The 18,757-nt window shown below is 53.0% G+C and overlaps 1 protein-coding gene across 1 annotated transcript in view; it reads left to right on the top strand.

Annotated features, from left to right (window-relative positions):
* The first annotated feature begins 263 nt into the window (after positions 1-263).
* sipa1 (signal-induced proliferation-associated 1) overlaps positions 264-18,757 on the top strand; it is a 30,197-nt gene continuing 11,703 nt past the window's right edge. The window contains exons 1-10 of the mRNA XM_079738963.1: positions 264-1,504; positions 5,314-5,438; positions 5,535-5,723; positions 7,665-7,839; positions 9,638-9,741; positions 10,228-10,385; positions 12,573-13,227; positions 15,621-15,895; positions 17,974-18,181; positions 18,257-18,456. Of these exons, the coding sequence (XP_079595089.1) occupies positions 346-1,504; positions 5,314-5,438; positions 5,535-5,723; positions 7,665-7,839; positions 9,638-9,741; positions 10,228-10,385; positions 12,573-13,227; positions 15,621-15,895; positions 17,974-18,181; positions 18,257-18,456 (3,248 nt within the window). The 5' untranslated portion in view covers positions 264-345. The remainder of the gene's footprint in view (positions 1,505-5,313; positions 5,439-5,534; positions 5,724-7,664; positions 7,840-9,637; positions 9,742-10,227; positions 10,386-12,572; positions 13,228-15,620; positions 15,896-17,973; positions 18,182-18,256; positions 18,457-18,757) is intronic.

Raw genomic sequence — 18,757 nt, 5'->3', positions numbered from 1 at the left:
ACACACACTCCCGCACCGTGAGCCCCAGAGCCAGCGCTGGACCCCGAATAACCGGCCCTGCTGAGCCCATCGCTGCTGATTCAGACAAGGACTCTGTGACTGCCAGCACAGCACATTAGCCCATAGACACCCTCTGATCAGCACCAGGGGAGAGAGGGAGAGAGGGGGAGAGGGGGGGAGAGAGAGGGAGAGGGAGGCAGAGAGGGGGAGAGAGGGGGAGAGAGGGGGAGAGAGGGAGAGAGAGGGAGAGGGAGGGAGAGGGGGAGAGAGAGAGAGAGTGCGGAGACGTGCTACCCACGTGGAGATAAGGCCACCGTTGCCGTGGAGATCAGCATCCCAGCAGCCATGCAATCTGATGACCTTTTCATCCGCAAGTTCCGGCGGCAGAACGTGCGCCCCCCGGTGGCCTCGGTCAACTACGATGCCAAGCGGGAGGGGGGGGTGGTGGAATGGCCCCCCCGGAGGGAGAGCGAGGGCGGCGAGGCGGAGGAGTCGCTGACCCCCAGCAGGGCGGGGCTGGCGCTGCGTTCTGGGGGCCGGGGGCCCATCATGCAGAGGAGCAACAGCGACGTCACGCTAGGGGACCCCGACTCGGCCGGCAAGACGGGGGGCAAGGCGGGGGTCCGGGCCGGGGGGGAGAAGGCAGGGCCCGGGGCCCAGGGGGACCTGCTGCACCGCGAGTACGGCAGCCTCTCCTCCCTGGAGAGACAGAGCCACGGCCCCCCGGGGCCCCACCCCGACGACCGGGGGCCCCTGAGCCCCAACGCGCTGCGCTTCAAGGACCCCTTCCTGCTGCTGGGCCTGCAGGGGACCCCCCCCCAGCCCGACGGCTTCTTCCGCGGCCTGTCCGCGCCCGCCGACTCCCCCAAACCCGCCAAGCCCCCCAAGCCCGAGGGGCTGGGCAAGAAGGCCAAGCCCGGCCCCCCCCAGATCCCCCAGCCCGGCCCCTACGACAGCCTGGGGGGCGGGGCCTGGGTGCGGAACTTCGCCCACTACGACGTGCAGAGCATCCTGCTGGACCTGACGGAGGCCGCCTCCAACCGCGACAGCATCGGCCGCAAGAAGAACATCACCTCGGGGGCCTCAGCCGCCTCCACGCTGCGGCCGCCGTCCCAGGGCGGCACCGCCGCCAGCCCCTCGCAGGGCGGGGGCGGAGCCGGGGGCGGGGCCGGGGGCGTGGCCGGGGGCGGGGCCGGGGCCGGGGACGACCCCGAGCAGTCGCTGCTCGTGGACGAGGGTGACGGCAACGACAACGAGCTGCTCCTCAGCTGCCCCCACTTCCGCAACGAGATGGGCGGGGAGGAGCGGGCGGGGCTGGGGCGGGGCCCGGGGCGGGGCCCGGGCGGGCGTGGCCCCCGGCTGAGCTTCAGGAGCCCCAACGACGCGGTGTCGGTGCTGGAGGAGCCGCGGGAGAGCCACGTGCAGCAGCAGGGGAAGAGCAACTACTTCATCGAGCACGCTGACCTGGGGGCCCACTACTACCGCAAGTACTTCTACATGAAAGGTAGGGGGCCCCGGGGCCCAGAGGGGGGGCTGTATTAATATGATGTGTATGGGCTTGTTCAGCGCAGAGCCAGAGAGGGAGAGCGTTCAGCCTCAGCTCCTCATACTCCAGAATGTTGTTTATCTTCACAATTCATCAATTGAAAGAAACAAATAATGAATTCATTCATCTGACGCTTTTATGTAGCACTTTAATCGGCACTCAGAGCACTTCAGAGTGTGTGTGTGTGTGGGGGGTTATCGCACCTAATTTCAACACACACACACACACACACAGTCACACACACACGCACACACACACATACAAACACTTGTCTCTGGTAGTGAACCTTCTTGTGTCTCTTCTTGTGTCTCTTAGTGAACCTTCTTGTGTCTCTTCTTGTGTCTCTTAGTGAACCTTCTTGTGTCTCTTAGTGAACCTTCTTGTGTCTCTTAGTGAACCTTCTTGTGTCTCTGGTTGTGAACCTTCTTGTGTCTCTTAGTGAACCTTCTTGTGTCTCTTAGTGAACCTTCTTGTGTCTCTTAGTGAACCTTCTTGTGTCTCTGGTTGTGAACCTTCTTGTGTCTCTTAGTGAACCTTCTTGTGTCTCTGGTTGTGAACCTTCTTGTGTCTCTTAGTGAACCTTCTTGTGTCTCTGGTTGTGAACCTTCTTGTGTCTCTTAGTGAACCTTCTTGTGTCTCTGGTTGTGAACCTTCTTGTGTCTCTTAGTGAACCTTCTTGTGTCTCTGGTTGTGAACCTTCTTGTGTCTCTTAGTGAACCTTCTTGTGTCTCTGGTTGTGAACCTTCTTGTGTCTCTTAGTGAACCTTCTTGTGTCTCTGGTTGTGAACCTTCTTGTGTCTCTTAGTGAACCTTCTTGTGTCTCTTAGTGACCCTCTTGTGTCTCTTAGTGAACCTTCTTGTGTCTCTTAGTGAACCTTCTTGTGTCTCTGGTTGTGAACCTTCTTGTGTCTCTTAGTGGACCTTCTTGTGTCTCTTAGTGAACCTTCTTGTGTCTCTGGTTGTGAACCTTCTTGTGTCTCTTTGTGAACCTTCTTGTGTCTCTGGTTGTGAACCTTCTTGTGTCTCTTAGTGAACCTTCTTGTGTCTCTTAGTGAACCTTCTTGTGTCTCTGGTTGTGAACCTTCTTGTGTCTCTAAATGAACCTTCTTGTGTCTCTGGTTGTGAACCTTCTTGTGTCTCTTAGTGAACCTTCTTGTGTCTCTTAGTGAACCTTCTTGTGTCTCTTCTTGTGTCTCTTAGTGAACCTTCTTGTGTCTCTGGTTGTAAACCTTCTTGTGTCTCTTAATGAACCTTCTTGTGTCTCTTAGTGAACCTTCTTGTGTCTCTTAGTAAACCTTCTTGTGTCTCTTCTTGTGTCTCTTAGTGAACCTTCTTGTGTCTCTTAGTGAACCTTCTTGTGTCTCTGGTTGTGAACCTTCTTGTGTCTCTTAGTGGACCTTCTTGTGTCTCTTAGTGAACCTTCTTGTGTCTCTGGTTGTGAACCTTCTTGTGTCTCTTAGTGAACCTTCTTGTGTCTCTGGTTGTGAACCTTCTTGTGTCTCTTAGTGAACCTTCTTGTGTCTCTTAGTGAACCTTCTTGTGTCTCTGGTTGTGAACCTTCTTGTGTCTCTTAGTGAATCTTCTTGTGTCTCTGGTTGTGAACCTTCTTGTGTCTCTTAGTGAACCTTCTTGTGTCTCTTAGTGAACCTTCTTGTGTCTCTTCTTGTGTCTCTTAGTGAACCTTCTTGTGTCTCTGGTTGTGAACCTTCTTGTGTCTCTTAGTGAACCTTCTTGTGTCTCTTAGTAAACCTTCTTGTGTCTCTTCTTGTGTCTCTTAGTGAACCTTCTTGTGTCTCTTAGTGGACCTTCTTGCGTCTCTTAGTGAACCTTCTTGTGTCTCTGGTTGTGAACCTTCTTGTGTCTCTTAGTGAACCTTCTTGTGTCTCTTAGTGACCCTCTTGTGTCTCTTAGTGAACCTTCTTGTGTCTCTTAGTGAACCTTCTTGTGTCTCTGGTTGTGAACCTTCTTGTGTCTCTTAGTGGACCTTCTTGTGTCTCTTAGTGAACCTTCTTGTGTCTCTGGTTGTGAACCTTCTTGTGTCTCTTTGTGAACCTTCTTGTGTCTCTGGTTGTGAACCTTCTTGTGTCTCTTAGTGAACCTTCTTGTGTCTCTTAGTGAACCTTCTTGTGTCTCTGGTTGTGAACCTTCTTGTGTCTCTTAGTGAACCTTCTTGTGTCTCTGGTTGTGAACCTTCTTGTGTCTCTTAGTGAACCTTCTTGTGTCTCTTCTTGTGTCTCTTAGTGAACCTTCTTGTGTCTCTGGTTGTGAACCTTCTTGTGTCTCTTAATGAACCTTCTTGTGTCTCTTAGTGAACCTTCTTGTGTCTCTTAGTAAACCTTCTTGTGTCTCTTCTTGTGTCTCTTAGTGAACCTTCTTGTGTCTCTTAGTGAACCTTCTTGTGTCTCTGGTTGTGAACCTTCTTGTGTCTCTTAGTGGACCTTCTTGCGTCTCTTAGTGAACCTTCTTGTGTCTCTGGTTGTGAACCTTCTTGTGTCTCTTAGTGAACCTTCTTGTGTCTCTGGTTGTGAACCTTCTTGTGTCTCTTAGTGAACCTTCTTGTGTCTCTGGTTGTGAACCTTCTTGTGTCTCTTAGTGAATCTTCTTGTGTCTCTGGTTGTGAACCTTCTTGTGTCTCTTAGTGAACCTTCTTGTGTCTCTTAGTGAACCTTCTTGTGTCTCTTCTTGTGTCTCTTAGTGAACCTTCTTGTGTCTCTGGTTGTGAACCTTCTTGTGTCTCTTAGTGAACCTTCTTGTGTCTCTGGTTGTGAACCTTCTTGTGTCTCTTAGTGAACCTTCTTGTGTCTCTTAGTGACCCTCTTGTGTCTCTTAGTGAACCTTCTTGTGTCTCTTAGTGAACCTTCTTGTGTCTCTGGTTGTGAACCTTCTTGTGTCTCTTAGTGGACCTTCTTGTGTCTCTTAGTGAACCTTCTTGTGTCTCTGGTTGTGAACCTTCTTGTGTCTCTTTGTGAACCTTCTTGTGTCTCTGGTTGTGAACCTTCTTGTGTCTCTTAGTGAACCTTCTTGTGTCTCTTAGTGAACCTTCTTGTGTCTCTGGTTGTGAACCTTCTTGTGTCTCTTAGTGAACCTTCTTGTGTCTCTGGTTGTGAACCTTCTTGTGTCTCTTAGTGAACCTTCTTGTGTCTCTTCTTGTGTCTCTTAGTGAACCTTCTTGTGTCTCTGGTTGTGAACCTTCTTGTGTCTCTTAATGAACCTTCTTGTGTCTCTTAGTGAACCTTCTTGTGTCTCTTAGTAAACCTTCTTGTGTCTCTTCTTGTGTCTCTTAGTGAACCTTCTTGTGGCTCTTAGTGAACCTTCTTGTGTCTCTGGTTGTGAACCTTCTTGTGTCTCTTAGTGGACCTTCTTGCGTCTCTTAGTGAACCTTCTTGTGTCTCTGGTTGTGAACCTTCTTGTGTCTCTTAGTGAACCTTCTTGTGTCTCTGGTTGTGAACCTTCTTGTGTCTCTTAGTGAACCTTCTTGTGTCTCTTAGTGAACCTTCTTGTGTCTCTGGTTGTGAACCTTCTTGTGTCTCTTAGTGAATCTTCTTGTGTCTCTGGTTGTGAACCTTCTTGTGTCTCTTAGTGAACCTTCTTGTGTCTCTTAGTGGACCTTCTTGTGTCTCTTCTTGTGTCTCTTAGTGAACCTTCTTGTGTCTCTGGTTGTGAACCTTCTTGTGTCTCTTAGTGAACCTTCTTGTGTCTCTTAGTAAACCTTCTTGTGTCTCTTCTTGTGTCTCTTAGTGAACCTTCTTGTGTCTCTCGTCCTTCAGAACACCAGAACTTCTTTGGCATTGACGAGCGGCTCGGCCCGGTGGCCATCAGCTTCCGCCGGGAGGAGCGGGAGGGTTCCAGCGGAGCACAGTACAACTACAGGATCATCTTCCGCACCACAGAGGTACACACAGAGACCCCCCCCACAAGACCCCCCCTCCCAGCTGAAGACCCTGCGGGGTCCAGTGTAGGCTAACCCTGTGATCCCCCCCCCCCCCAGCTGAAGACCCTGCGGGGGTCCATCCTGGAGGAGTCTGTGCCCTCGGCGGCGCGCCACACCACCCCCCGGGGGCTGTCCCCCAAGAGGCTGCTGGAGTTCATCATCCCCGAGCTCAACCTGCACTGCCTGCGCCTCGCCTCCACCTCGCCCAAGGTCCGCGACACCCTGCTGAAGCTGGACGAGCAAGGGGTGAGTCGGGTTCAAGGGGTGAGTCAGGGGGGAGAGTCAGGGCCAGGGGCAAAGAGGGGGGTGGGGGAGGTGGGGGTGAATGGATGAGCTGCGGCTGGAACATCAATGGTTTAATAGGAGTGTGACAGTACTCACAACAGAGAGGAGAGGACAGCGATAGGAATCAAAACAAATGATTATTAATGTTATGTTATTAATGTTATTAATGAATGATAGATAAAAAATAAAGAAAGGAAAATTAAGAAGATAGATTTAATAAAAAGGCTGAATATGTCACAAGAAACAATAAATATGTATCTATGTACACAATATGTGCATTATTGTGACGTAACAATGCAAAGGGACGGTTCATCTCCTTCATCAAGGTCACCTCTTCAGCAGATATTATTATTATATATACTTATATATAGATACTATAATACTCCTCCTGCCGTGTTGTAGTGGAGGTTTAAGGCGTCTCCTGGCTGGAGGTGATTGGTAGAATCAAATGACTACGTCAAGGACACAGAGCATATGTCGGGTTTCACATTTTACAATCTTTGGATGAAAGTGTGTTTTGAATCTAATTTAAAAAAAATGATACAGGAGATATATTGCCAGATGACCGAATAATCGTTCAAGGTTATTTTTGTTCCTAGACTAAATGGTATCCGATTTACAGGCGAGAAAAAGTGTGTGTGTGTTGTGCATGCTGCGTGTGTATGTGTGTGTGTGCGTGCGTGCATGTGTATGTGTGTGTGTGTGTGTGTGTGTGTGTGTGTGTGTGTGTGTGTGTGTGTGTGTGTGTGTGTGTGTGTGTGTGTGTGTGTGTGTGGTGGGTTTGTGTGAGTCAGGCTGGTGATAACGTCCTCTCCTCTGGTCATGAGAGAAGTTAAAGATAATCTGAGAAATGCTGAAGGAGCAGTGAGATTAAATCACAGTGTCCTGTCCACTCAAGGCAGACCTGCATCTGGACGTCCACCCCCAGGGTTACTGCCCCCCGTAGGGAGGATTCAGGGTTACTGCCCCCCCTGTACGGAGGATTCAGGGTTACTGCCCCCCCCTTAGGGAGGATTCAGGGTAACTGCCCCCCCTGTATGCAGGATTCATGGTTACTGCCCCCCCTGTACGGAGGATTCAGGGTTACTGCCCCCCCCTTAGGGAGGATTCAGGGTAACTGCCCCCCCGTAGGGAGGATTCAGGGTTACTGCCCCCCCCGTAGGGAGGATTCAGGGTAACTGCCCCCCCTGTAGGCAGGATTCAGGGTTACTGCCCCCCCTGTAGGGAGGATTCAGGGTTACTGCCCCCCCCATTCAGTCCAGGCTGGAGGCTGTGGTCCCAGGGTCTAACAGGTCAGCAGACATTGTGGAGCAGCTAGTGGCCCACCTGTAGGCAGTGAGAACACACACAGGTGGGCTTTGACCAGTCCAGACAAACACCCTGACCTCTAGACCAGGGGTCACCCTGACCTCTAGACCAGGGGTCACCTTGACCTCTAGACCAGGGGTCACCTTGACCTCTGGACCAGGGGTCACCCTGACCTCTAGACCAGGGGTTTACAAATATTGGGTTAGTACTGTGTGCTGGACCAAGCACGGTGCCAGCACGGGGCCAGCACAGGGCCGTTAGGGGCCCTTAGGGGCCGTTAGGGGCCAGCACGGGGCCAACACGGGGCCCTTAGGGGCCAGCACGGGGCCAGCAGCGAGCAGCAGAGCTGGCAGCCCCCCAGCTCTTCAGAACACGTCTATATCAGAGTATTGATCTTTAAAGCTGCACTTTACATTGATGGATTTGTGCCCCAAAGCGCCAATTGACCCATCAGACCTCCTCCCCCCGTCAACCTCTCTCCCCCTCTCCTCCCCCCACCCCACGGCCCCTCCTCCTCCAGGTCACTCTCCCCCTGTCCTGGTCTTAGTGAGACCCCCAGCCCCCCCTCCTAACCTGCCCTCTGCCCCCCTCCAGCTGAACTTCCAGAGGAAGGTGGGGGTGATGTACTGCCGGGCGGGCCAGAGCTCCGAGGAGGACATGTACAACAACGAGGGCTCCGGCCCCGCCTTCGAGGAGTTCCTGGACCTCCTGGGGGAGCGCGTCCGGCTCAAGGGCTGGGACAAGTACCGCGCCCAGCTGGACAACAAGAGTGAGTCAGACCAGAGACCAGAGGCCAGACCAGGGACCAGACCAGGGACCAGAGACCAGACTAGAGACCAGAGACCAGAGACCAGGGACCAGGGACCAGACCAGAGACCAGAGACCAGACCAGAGACCAGAGACCAGAGACCAGAGACTAGGGACCAGGGACCAGACCAGAGACCAGACCAGAGACCAGAGACCAGAGACCAGAGACCAGACCAGAGACCAGACCAGAGACCAGAGACCAGACTAGAGACCAGAGACCAGAGACCAGAGACTAGGGACCAGGGACCAGACCAGAGACCAGAGACCAGGGACCAGACCAGAGACCAGAGACCAGACCAGAGACCAGACCAGAGACCAGACCAGAGACCAGAGACCAGAGACCAGAGACCAGAGGCCAGAGACCAGAGACCAGACCGGGGACCAGACTAGAGACCAGAGACCAGAGACCAGAGACCAGGGACCAGGGACCAGACCAGAGACCAGAGACCAGACCAGAGACCAGACCAGAGACCAGAGACCAGAGACCAGACCAGAGACCAGACCAGAGACCAGAGACCAGAGACCAGAGACCAGAGACCAGAGACCAGAGACCAGAGGCCAGACCAGGGACCAGACCAAAGACCAGAGGCCAGACTAGAGACCAGAGACCAGAGACCAGGGACCAGGGACCAGACCAGAGACCAGAGACCAGACCAGAGACCAGACCAGAGACCAGACCAGAGACCAGAGACCAGAGAACAGAGACCAGACCAGAGACCAGACCAGAGACCAGAGACCAGAGACCAGAGACCAGAGACCAGGGACCAGACCAGAGACCAGAGACCAGAGACCAGAGACCAGAGACCAGACCAGACCAGAGACCAGAGACCAGAGACCAGAGACCAGAGACCAGAGACCAGAGACCAGGGACCAGACCAGAGACCAGAGACCAGAGACCAGAGACCAGAGACCAGACCAGAGACCAGACCAGAGACCAGACCAGAGACCAGAGACCAGAGACCAGAGACCAGAGGCCAGAGACCAGAGACCAGACCGGGGACCAGACCAGAGACCAGAGACCAGACCAGACCAGAGACCAGAGACCAGAGACCAGAGACCAGAGACCAGAGACCAGAGAGCGACCAGAGGCCAGACCAGAGACCAGAGACCAGAGACCAGAGACCAGAGACCAGAGACCAGACCAGAGACCAGAGACCAGAGACCAGACCAGAGACCAGACCAGAGACCAGACCAGAGACCAGAGACCAGAGACCAGGCCTCAGACCAGAGACCAGAGACCAGGCCTCAGACCAGAGACCAGGCCTCAGACCAGAGAACAGAGACCAGAGACCAGAGACCAGGCCTCAGACCAGAGACCAGGCCTCAGACCAGAGACCAGGCCTCAGACTGGCCTCAGACCAGGCTCTGGTCACACCTGAGGAACATGAGGATATAGAACTGGATAATATAGATAGAAATGTCATTTCATTTGAAGTCACTCTTGATTATGTTGGATGTGAGGATTTTTCTTAACACTTCTTTCTCTCACTTTGTGTGCGTGTGTTTGTGTGTGGCTGTGTGTGTGTGTGTGTGTGTGTGTGCTTTTATGTCTGTTTGTGTCCGTTTTTTGTGTGTGTCTGTGTGTGTGTGTGTGTATGTGTGTGTTTGTTGTGTGTGTGTGTGTTTGTGTCTGTTTGTGTCTGTGTGTGTGTGCGTGTGTGTGTGTGTGTGTGTGCGTGTGTGTGTGTGTGTGTGTGTGTGTGTGTGTGTGTGTGTGTGTGTGTGTGTGTGTGTGTGCGTGTGTGTGTGTGTGTGTGTAGCTGACTCCACAGGGACCCACTCTCTCTACACCCGCTACCAGGACTATGAGATCATGTTCCACGTGTCGACCATGCTGCCCTACACCTCCAACAACACGCAGCAGGTAACAGTGTGTGGTCTGGGTTCTCCAGGCTGTGTTCTCCAGGCTGAGGGGTTCTCCACACTGGGTCCTCCAGGCTGAGGGGTTCCCCAGACTGAGGGGTTCCCCATGCTGGGTTCCCCAAGCTGAGGGGTTCCCCATGCTGGGTTCTCCAGGCTGAGGGGTTTTCTATGCTAGGTTCTCCAGGCTGAGGGGTTCCCCAGGCTGGGTTCCTCAGGCCGAGGGGTACCCCAGGCTGGGTTCTCCAGGCTGGGGGGTTTCCTATGCTAGGTTCTCCAGGCTGGGTTCTCCAGGCTAAGGGGTACCCCAGGCTGGGTTCTCCAGGCTGAGGGGTTCTCTGGTCTGGCTGAAAGGCAAATTGTGGCGGTGAGGAAGACGAGGAGATAGGCTGTCTGTAGTGCCAATCAGAGATGCTCGCTGGACGCCTGCCTCATGTTGGGAGGGAGCATCCTGCCAGACCCCTTCAATTCACCCTCTCCCCCCCCCCAGCTGCTGAGGAAGAGGCACATCGGTAACGACATCGTGACCATCGTGTTCCAGGAGCCAGGCGCCGTGCCCTTCACCCCGCGCTCCATCCGCTCCCACTTCCAGCACGTCTTCATCATCGTCCAGGTGCAGCGGCCGGGCTCCGCCCACACCAGCTACAGGTGTGGCCCCGCCCTCTCTCCCTCTCTCTCTGAACACCCCCCGTCCCCTGGCTCCTCCCCCGCTCCTCTCTCTCTCTCTCTCTCTCTCTCTCTCTGTCTCTCTCTCTGTCTCTCTCCCTCTCTCTCTCTCTCTCTCTCTCTCTCTCTCTCTGTCTCTCTCCCTCTCTATCTCTCTCTGTCTCTCTCTCTGTCTCTCTCTCTCTCTCTCTCTCTCTCTGTCTCTCTCTCTGTCTCTCTCCCTCTCTCTCTCTGTCTCTCTCTCTCTCTCTCTCTCTCTCTCTTTCCAATGAGTTTTATGTCTGGTGGTAATTAATTACATTTTAATCCAAACATCAAGCCATACAATCCAAATGCGATTATAAATATTCTTGCCCAACCTATTCCCTAAGGCGCGTGCAGAGGAGGTCAATGACCATGAAGGAGGTAGTTTCTAAGGGAGGTTGGAGGAGTCAGAGGTAGATAGAGTACCCAGGGTCCAATCCTAAAGCGAGGACCAGTTCTCTGCTGGGAGGGGAACCCAACGGGCTGGAACACGTTCTGATGGGATGGGATTTGGGACATGCCGAAGGCAGATGTTTGGTGCAGACACTGCAGCTGGAACGGTTCTCAGCTCAACGTTTGACTTTAAAAAATATTTGAGGAATAGCTAATGTGAGGGAAAATGTTTTCAGAGCCAAATATTGATTGTCCAGTAAAAAGATAATGAATGATAATGCAGACGTCAGCCTGTCTTTGTTTTCTGTCTTTGAGGTATTTTAATGAAATAGTTTTAGTACCACGGCCGTTTTACGATGATGGGAAATGTTTACAAAGTCAGCTCCCGGAGAGAGAGGAGAACTCTAATGATTCACTGAACGCTCAGCCTGATACTCATCACTTAGCTCTCTCCCCCCCTCTCCCCCTCTCCCCCATAGGGTGGCGGTGACCTGTTCTAAAGACATCCCCCTGTCTAACCCTCTCTCTCCCCCCTCCCCCCTCTCCCCCACAGGGTGGCGGTGACCCGTTCTAAAGACATCCCCCTGTCTAACCCTCTCTCTCCCCCCTCCCCCCTCTCCCCCATAGGGTGGCGGTGACCCGTTCTAAAGACATCCCCCTGTCTAACCCTCTCTCTCCCCCCCTCTCCCCCTCTCCCCCACAGGGTGGCGGTGACCCGTTCTAAAGACATCCCCCTGTCTAACCCTCTCTCTCCCCCCCTCTCCCCCTCTCCCCCATAGGGTGGCGGTGACCCGTTCTAAAGACATCCCCCTGTCTAACCCTCTCTCTCCCCCCTCCCCCCTCTCCCCCATAGGGTGGCGGTGACCTGTTCTAAAGACATCCCCCTGTCTAACCCTCTCTCTCCCCCCCTCTCCCCCTCTCCCCCATAGGGTGGCGGTGACCCGTTCTAAAGACATCCCCCTGTCTAACCCTCTCTCTCCCCCCTCTCCCCCTCTCCCCCACAGGGTGGCGGTGACCCGTTCTAAAGACATCCCCCTGTCTAACCCTCTCTCTCCCCCCTCTCCCCCTCTCCCCCATAGGGTGGCGGTGACCCGTTCTAAAGACATCCCCCTGTCTAACCCTCTCTCCCCCCCTCTCCCCCTCTCCCCCATAGGGTGGCGGTGACCCGTTCTAAAGACATCCCCCTGTCTAACCCTCTCTCTCCCCCCTCTCCCCCTCTCCCCCACAGGGTGGCGGTGACCCGTTCTAAAGACATCCCCCTGTCTAACCCTCTCTCTCCCCCCTCTCCCCCTCTCCCCCACAGGGTGGCGGTGACCCGTTCTAAAGACATCCCCCTGTCTAACCCTCTCTCTCCCCCCTCTCCCCCTCTCCCCCATAGGGTGGCGGTGACCCGTTCTAAAGACATCCCCCTGTCTAACCCTCTCTCTCCCCCCTCTCCCCCTCTCCCCCATAGGGTGGCGGTGACCCGTTCTAAAGACATCCCCCTGTCTAACCCTCTCTCTCCCCCCTCTCCCCCTCTCCCCCACAGGGTGGCGGTGACCCGTTCTAAAGACATCCCCCTGTCTAACCCTCTCTCTCCCCCCTCTCCCCCTCTCCCCCACAGGGTGGCGGTGACCCGTTCTAAAGACATCCCCCTGTCTAACCCTCTCTCTCCCCCCTCCCCCCTCTCCCCCATAGGGTGGCGGTGACCCGTTCTAAAGACATCCCCCTGTCTAACCCTCTCTCTCCCCCCTCTCCCCCTCTCCCCCACAGGGTGGCGGTGACCCGTTCTAAAGACATCCCGCTCTTCGGGCCGCTCTTCCCTCGTGGCGCCCGGTTCCCGCGCTCCAACGCCTTCCGGGACTTCCTATTGGCCAAGGCGGTGAACGCGGAGAATGCGGCGGAGAAGGCGGAGAAGTTCCGCTCCATGGCGACGCGAACGCGGCAGGAGTACCTGAGGGACCTGGCGGAGAACTACGTCACCACCACGCCCATCGACTCCTCCACCAAGTTCCCCCTGCTGTCGCTGGGCAGCAAGCGCAAGGACAAGCTGAAGGGATCCAAGGGGGCGGAGCTGCACAGCGCGGGGGCGCTGGTGTGGGCGGTGCTGGTGGGCGTGGCCAGCGAGGAGGAGGAGGAGGGGGGGGAGGAGGGGGAGGGGCCGGTGGAGGGGGACGGAGGTGGGGGGGCCCGCAGGCTGCCCTGCCTGCTGGGGGTGTCGGCCGAGGCGGTGGTGCTCATCGAGCGCTACTCGCGCCGGGTGGTGTTCAACTGCTCCTGCCGCGACGTGATTGGCTGGAAGGCGGTGACAGACAGCAAAGAGGGCGGGCCCTGCCTGGACATCTTCTACGCCCGCGGCCAGTCGGTGTGGATCTCGGTGGCGGAGGGCCAGGCGGAGGACATCAGGGAGGTGGTGCAGCGGCTGGAGGTGATTGGCCCTTCTGTCTCGTCTCTGAGGGCCTGATGGGGTCAGGTGGCAGGGTCAGCCCCCACAGGGAGAGCCACTATTAGAACAACATGGCCCCCCTGGGGTGACCTCACGTGGGTAGAGTCTGAGGAGGCATCCTGACAGACCCCTCCACAGTGTTGCCAAAGCATTACAATTACAGATATAACGTATAATAACAAAAGAGAACGTCCAAACAACTTGTATACCAACCTTTAACACATGTATACCAACCTTTAACACATGTATACCAGCCTTTGACACATGTATACCAACCTTTAACACATGTATACCAACCTTTAACACATGTATACCAACCTTTAACACATGTATACCAACCTTTGACACATGTATACCAACCTTTAACACATGTATACCAGCCTTTGACACATGTATACCAGCCTTTAACACATGTATACCAACCTTTAACACATGTATACCAACCTTTAACACATGTATACCAACCTTTAACACATGTATACCAACCTTTAACACATGTATACCAGCCTTTAACACATGTATACCAACCTTTAACACATGTATACCAACCTTTAACACATGTATACCAACCTTTAACACATGTATACCAACCTTTAACACATGTATACCAGCCTTTAACACATGTATACCAACCTTTAACACATGTATACCAACCTTTAACACATGTATACCAGCCTTTAACACATGTATACCAGCCTTTAACACATGTATACCAACCTTTAACACATGTATACCAACCTTTAACACATGTATACCAGCCTTTAACACATGTATACCAACCTTTAACACATGTATACCAACCTTTAACACATGTATACCAACCTTTAACACATGTATACCAACCTTTGACACATGTATACCAACCTTTAACACATGTATACCAACCTTTAACACATGTATACCAGCCTTTGACACATGTATACCAACCTTTAACACATGTATACCAACCTTTAACACATGTATACCAGCCTTTGACACATGTATACCAACCTTTAACACATGTATACCAACCTTTGACACATGTATACCAACCTTTGACACATGTATACCAACCTTTGACACATGTATACCAACCTTTGACACATGTATACCAGCCTTTGACACATGTATACCAACCTTTAACACATGTATACCAACCTTTGACACATGTATACCAACCTTTGACACATGTATACCAACTTTTAACACATGTATACCAACCTTTGACACATGTATACCAACCTTTGACACATGTATACCAACCTTTAACACATGTATACCAACCTTTAACACATGTATACCAGCCTTTAACACATGTATACCAACCTTTAACACATGTATACCAGCCTTTGACACATGTATACCAACCTTTAACACATGTATACCAACCTTTGACACGTGTATACCAGCCTTTAACACATGTATACCAACCTTTGACACGTGTATACCAGCCTTTGACACATGTATACCAACCTTTGACACATGTATACCAACCTTTGACACATGTATACCAGCCTTTGACACATGTATACCAACCTTTAACACATGTATACCAGCCTTTAACACATGTATACCAACCTTTAACACATGTATACCAACCTTTAACACATGTATACCAACCTTTAACACATGTATACCAACCTTTGACACATGTATACCAGCCTTTAACACATGTATACCAACCTTTGACACATGTATACCAACCTTTAACACATGTATACCAACCTTTAACACATGTATACCAACCTTTAACACATGTATACCAACCTTTAACACATGTATACCAGCCTTTGACACATGTATACCAACCTTTAACACATGTATACCAACCTTTGACACATGTATACCAGCCTTTGACACATGTATACCAGCCTTTGACACATGTATACCAGCCTTTGACACATGTATACCAACCTTTGACACATGTATACCAACCTTTAACACATGTATACCAACCTTTAACACATGTATACCAACCTTTAACACATGTATACCAGCCTTTAACACATGTATACCAACCTTTAACACATGTATACCAACCTTTAACACATGTATACCAACCTTTGACACATGTATACCAACCTTTAACACATGTATACCAGCCTTTAACACATGTATACCAACCTTTAACACATGTATACCAGCCTTTGACACATGTATACCAGCCTTTAACACATGTATACCAACCTTTAACACATGTATACCAACCTTTAACACATGTATACCAGCCTTTAACACATGTATACCAACCTTTAACACATGTATACCAACCTTTAACACATGTATACCAGCCTTTAACACATGTATACCAACCTTTAACACATGTATACCAGCCTTTAACACATGTATACCAGCCTTTGACCATAGCCTAACACACAGCGCTCTCCCCGCCCCAGCTGGTGACGCGGGGGTGCGAGGCGCTGGAGGTCACTCCGCTGCGTGACGGCGTGGGCCAGCCGGGCTTCCTGATGAGCGAGGAGGGCTTCGTGACGGAGCTGCAGCGGTTTGGCTACGCAGAGAGCGGCGGGCTGCAGCTGTGGGCCCGCGTGGTGCGGCTCTGCGGTCGGCCCCTGGTGCACCTGGGCCCCGAGCAGCGGGGCCGTCTGCTGCGTACCGCGCACAAGATCCACATCACCGTCATCCCCCCCGACGAGAACGGCAAGCCCCGCCGGTGAGGAGGGGCAGGGTCGGGGGTCGGGGTCAGGGGTCAGAGGTTAGGGGTCAGAGGTCATGGGTCAGGGGGCAGAGGTTAGGGATCAGGGGTCAGAGGTCAGGATTCAGGGGTCAGAGGTCAGGGGGCAGGGGTCAGAGGTCAGGTGTCACGGTCAGGGTTAGGGTTAGGGTCAGGGTTTCGGACAGGGTTAGGGTCAGGGTTAATGTCAGGGTTAGGGTCAGGGTAGGGTCAGGGTTAATGTCAGGGTTAGTGTCAGGGTAGGGTCAGGGTTAGTGTCAGGATTAGGGTCAGGGTTTGGGACAGGGTTAGGGTCAGGGTTAATGTCAGGGTTAATGTCAGGGTTAGGGTCAGGGTTAGTGTCAGGATTAGGGTTAGGGTTTGGGACAGGGTTTGGGACAGGGTTAGGGTCAGGGTTACGCCTGATTTCCCCTGGGGACGTACGCGCCGCGGAACGGCTGCGAACTCTGCCCTGCTCCATTCCTCACCGGGCGCGTAACGGCAGCATAGCGCTGCCTTGCGAGCCAGCCGTATTCACGCGAGATCACGAGATCACGCGATAATCCTAAACCTAATGTACTCACCTTCCACTCCCAAATCTACTGTAATTAAATGCCAGGCTTTTTCCTTTCTGACATTGTCCTTATTTTACCCCATTCTCCATTCTTTTTTGTTGCTCCACTTCGACAATCAGTCTCTCGTCGTCCATGTTGCCGACCCTCTGAGACCCTTTGATTGATTGACTGCTGACCTGGTGCCGCCGGTCATGACGTAATGTTGATGTGAAGTTGTGATAGGCTACATGAGTATGAGTATTGTGTTTTATTTTGAAAATTGACCGGATGCTCTATGGCTTTTACTTTTTCACTTCCTGCCCGGCTCGATCTGCTCTGTTGAAATTGACGCGGTTCAGCAATGGCTCGCGTCAAAAATAGAAGTGCTATGGAATGATAGCGCTGCGGCGCGGCGCGCCACTCCTGGGACGCTACTGAGGCGTTCCACAGCGCGCCCGGTGGGGAGGGTTTCATTGATTAGAGCGGCAGCGATCAGCAGTGGTGACCGCGGCGCAGCCATTCCGCGGCACTTACGTCCCCGGTGGAAATCAGGCGTTAGGGTCAGGGTTAGGGTCTGGGTTAGGGTGAGGTTACTCATGTGTTGACCTCTTCCTCGTCTGTCTCCGTGCTCCTCAGGAGTTAGGATTAGGGTCAGGGTTAGGGTTAGAGTTAGAGTTAGGGTTAGGGTGAGGTTACTCATGTGTTGACCTCTTCCTCGTCTGTCTCCGTGCTCCTCAGGAGTTAGGATTAGGGTTAGTGTTAGGGTTAGGGTCAGGGTAAGGGTTTGAGTTAGGGTCAGGGTTAGGGTTAGAGTTAGGGTTAGGGTCAGGGTTAGGGTTAGAGTTAGAGTTAGGGTTAGGGTGAGGTTACTCATGTGTTGACCTCTTCCTCGTCTGTCTCCGTGCTCCTCAGGAGTTAGGGTTAGGGTCAGGGTTAGGGTTAGAGTTAGGGTTAGGGTTAGTGTTAGGGTTAGAGTTAGAGTTAGGGTTAGGGTGAGGTTACTCATGTGTTGACCTCTTCCTCGTCTGTCTCCGGGCTCCTCAGGAGTTAGGATTAGGGTTAGTGTTAGGGTTAGGGTCAGGGTAAGGGTTTGAGTTAGGGTCAGGGTTAGGGTTAGAGTTAGGGTTAGGGTCAGGGTTAGGGTTAGAGTTAGAGTTAGGGTTAGGGTGAGGTTACTCATGTGTTGACCTCTTCCTCGTCTGTCTCCGTGCTCCTCAGGAGTTAGGGTTAGGGTCAGGGTTAGGGTTAGAGTTAGGGTTAGGGTCAGGGTTAGGGTTAGAGTTAGAGTTAGGGTTAGGGTGAGGTTACTCATGTGTTGACCTCTTCCTCGTCTGTCTCCGGGCTCCTCAGGAGTTAGGATTAGGGTTAGTGTTAGGGTTAGGGTCAGGGTAAGGGTTTGAGTTAGGGTCAGGGTTAGGGTTAGAGTTAGGGTTAGGGTCAGGGATAGGGTTAGAGTTAGAGTTAGGGTTAGGGTGAGGTTACTCATGTGTTGACCTCTTCCTCGTCTGTCTCCGGGCTCCTCAGGAGTTTCTCGGAGCTCTACCAGAAGGCCATCAAGGACGCGGAGTGCCAGCCTGGAGAGGAGCACAGCGGAGACGCCTGGATCCTGGAGGAGAAGGACGGCGACCTGGAGGAAGAGGAGGAGCAGCCGAAGGAGGAGGAGGTGCCCGAGACAGAGGAGCAGAAGCCAGCAGGAGTCACAGAGGCCGAGACGGTGGAGGTGGAAGAGGAGGTGGAGGTGGAAGAGGAGGTGGAGGTGGAGGTGGAGGTGGGGGTGGAGGTGGAGGTGGAGGTGGAGGTGGAGGTGGAGGTGCGTGAGGAAGAGGAGGAGGTGGACCACCAGCCTTCGGAGACGCGGAGGAGCGATGGGGAGCAGGACTTGCTCCTGCCCCCCCCCAGCCTGCCCCTCCTGCGGGCCACCTCGCTGCAGGAGCCCCGCCCTCCCAGCCCCGCCCCCCTCCCCCGCAGCCTCTCCCTAGAGAGACCGCCCCCCTTCAGGGACGAAGAGTGAGTCAGCCCTGACCCCGCCCTCTTCTCAGGTTCTCTACTCTCATTGGTCCATGAGGACGACAGGAGGGCTGTGAAGCTAAACCCTCCTCTTCTGTCTCATTGGTCAATTAGCAGGCCGGTCTGTACTAGCTGAAGGCGTCCTGTACATGTGTTGGCTCATTAAAGGAGACATTATGGTGTCTAACCAACAAGTAAACATAGTATTTGAGTTCCAGAAAACATGTTTTTGAAGCTGTTTGCTGGAAATAACTATTAGGAAAAGAAATTGTGCCTACCGCTATTCCCCTCTGTTTCAGTC

This window comes from Pollachius pollachius (assembly GCF_949987615.1).
Source record: "Pollachius pollachius genome assembly, chromosome: 6".
Classification (NCBI taxonomy): domain Eukaryota; kingdom Metazoa; phylum Chordata; class Actinopteri; order Gadiformes; family Gadidae; genus Pollachius; species Pollachius pollachius.
Note: the sequence above shows the minus strand (reverse complement) of the source record. Positions and strands in the feature narration are given on the sequence as shown.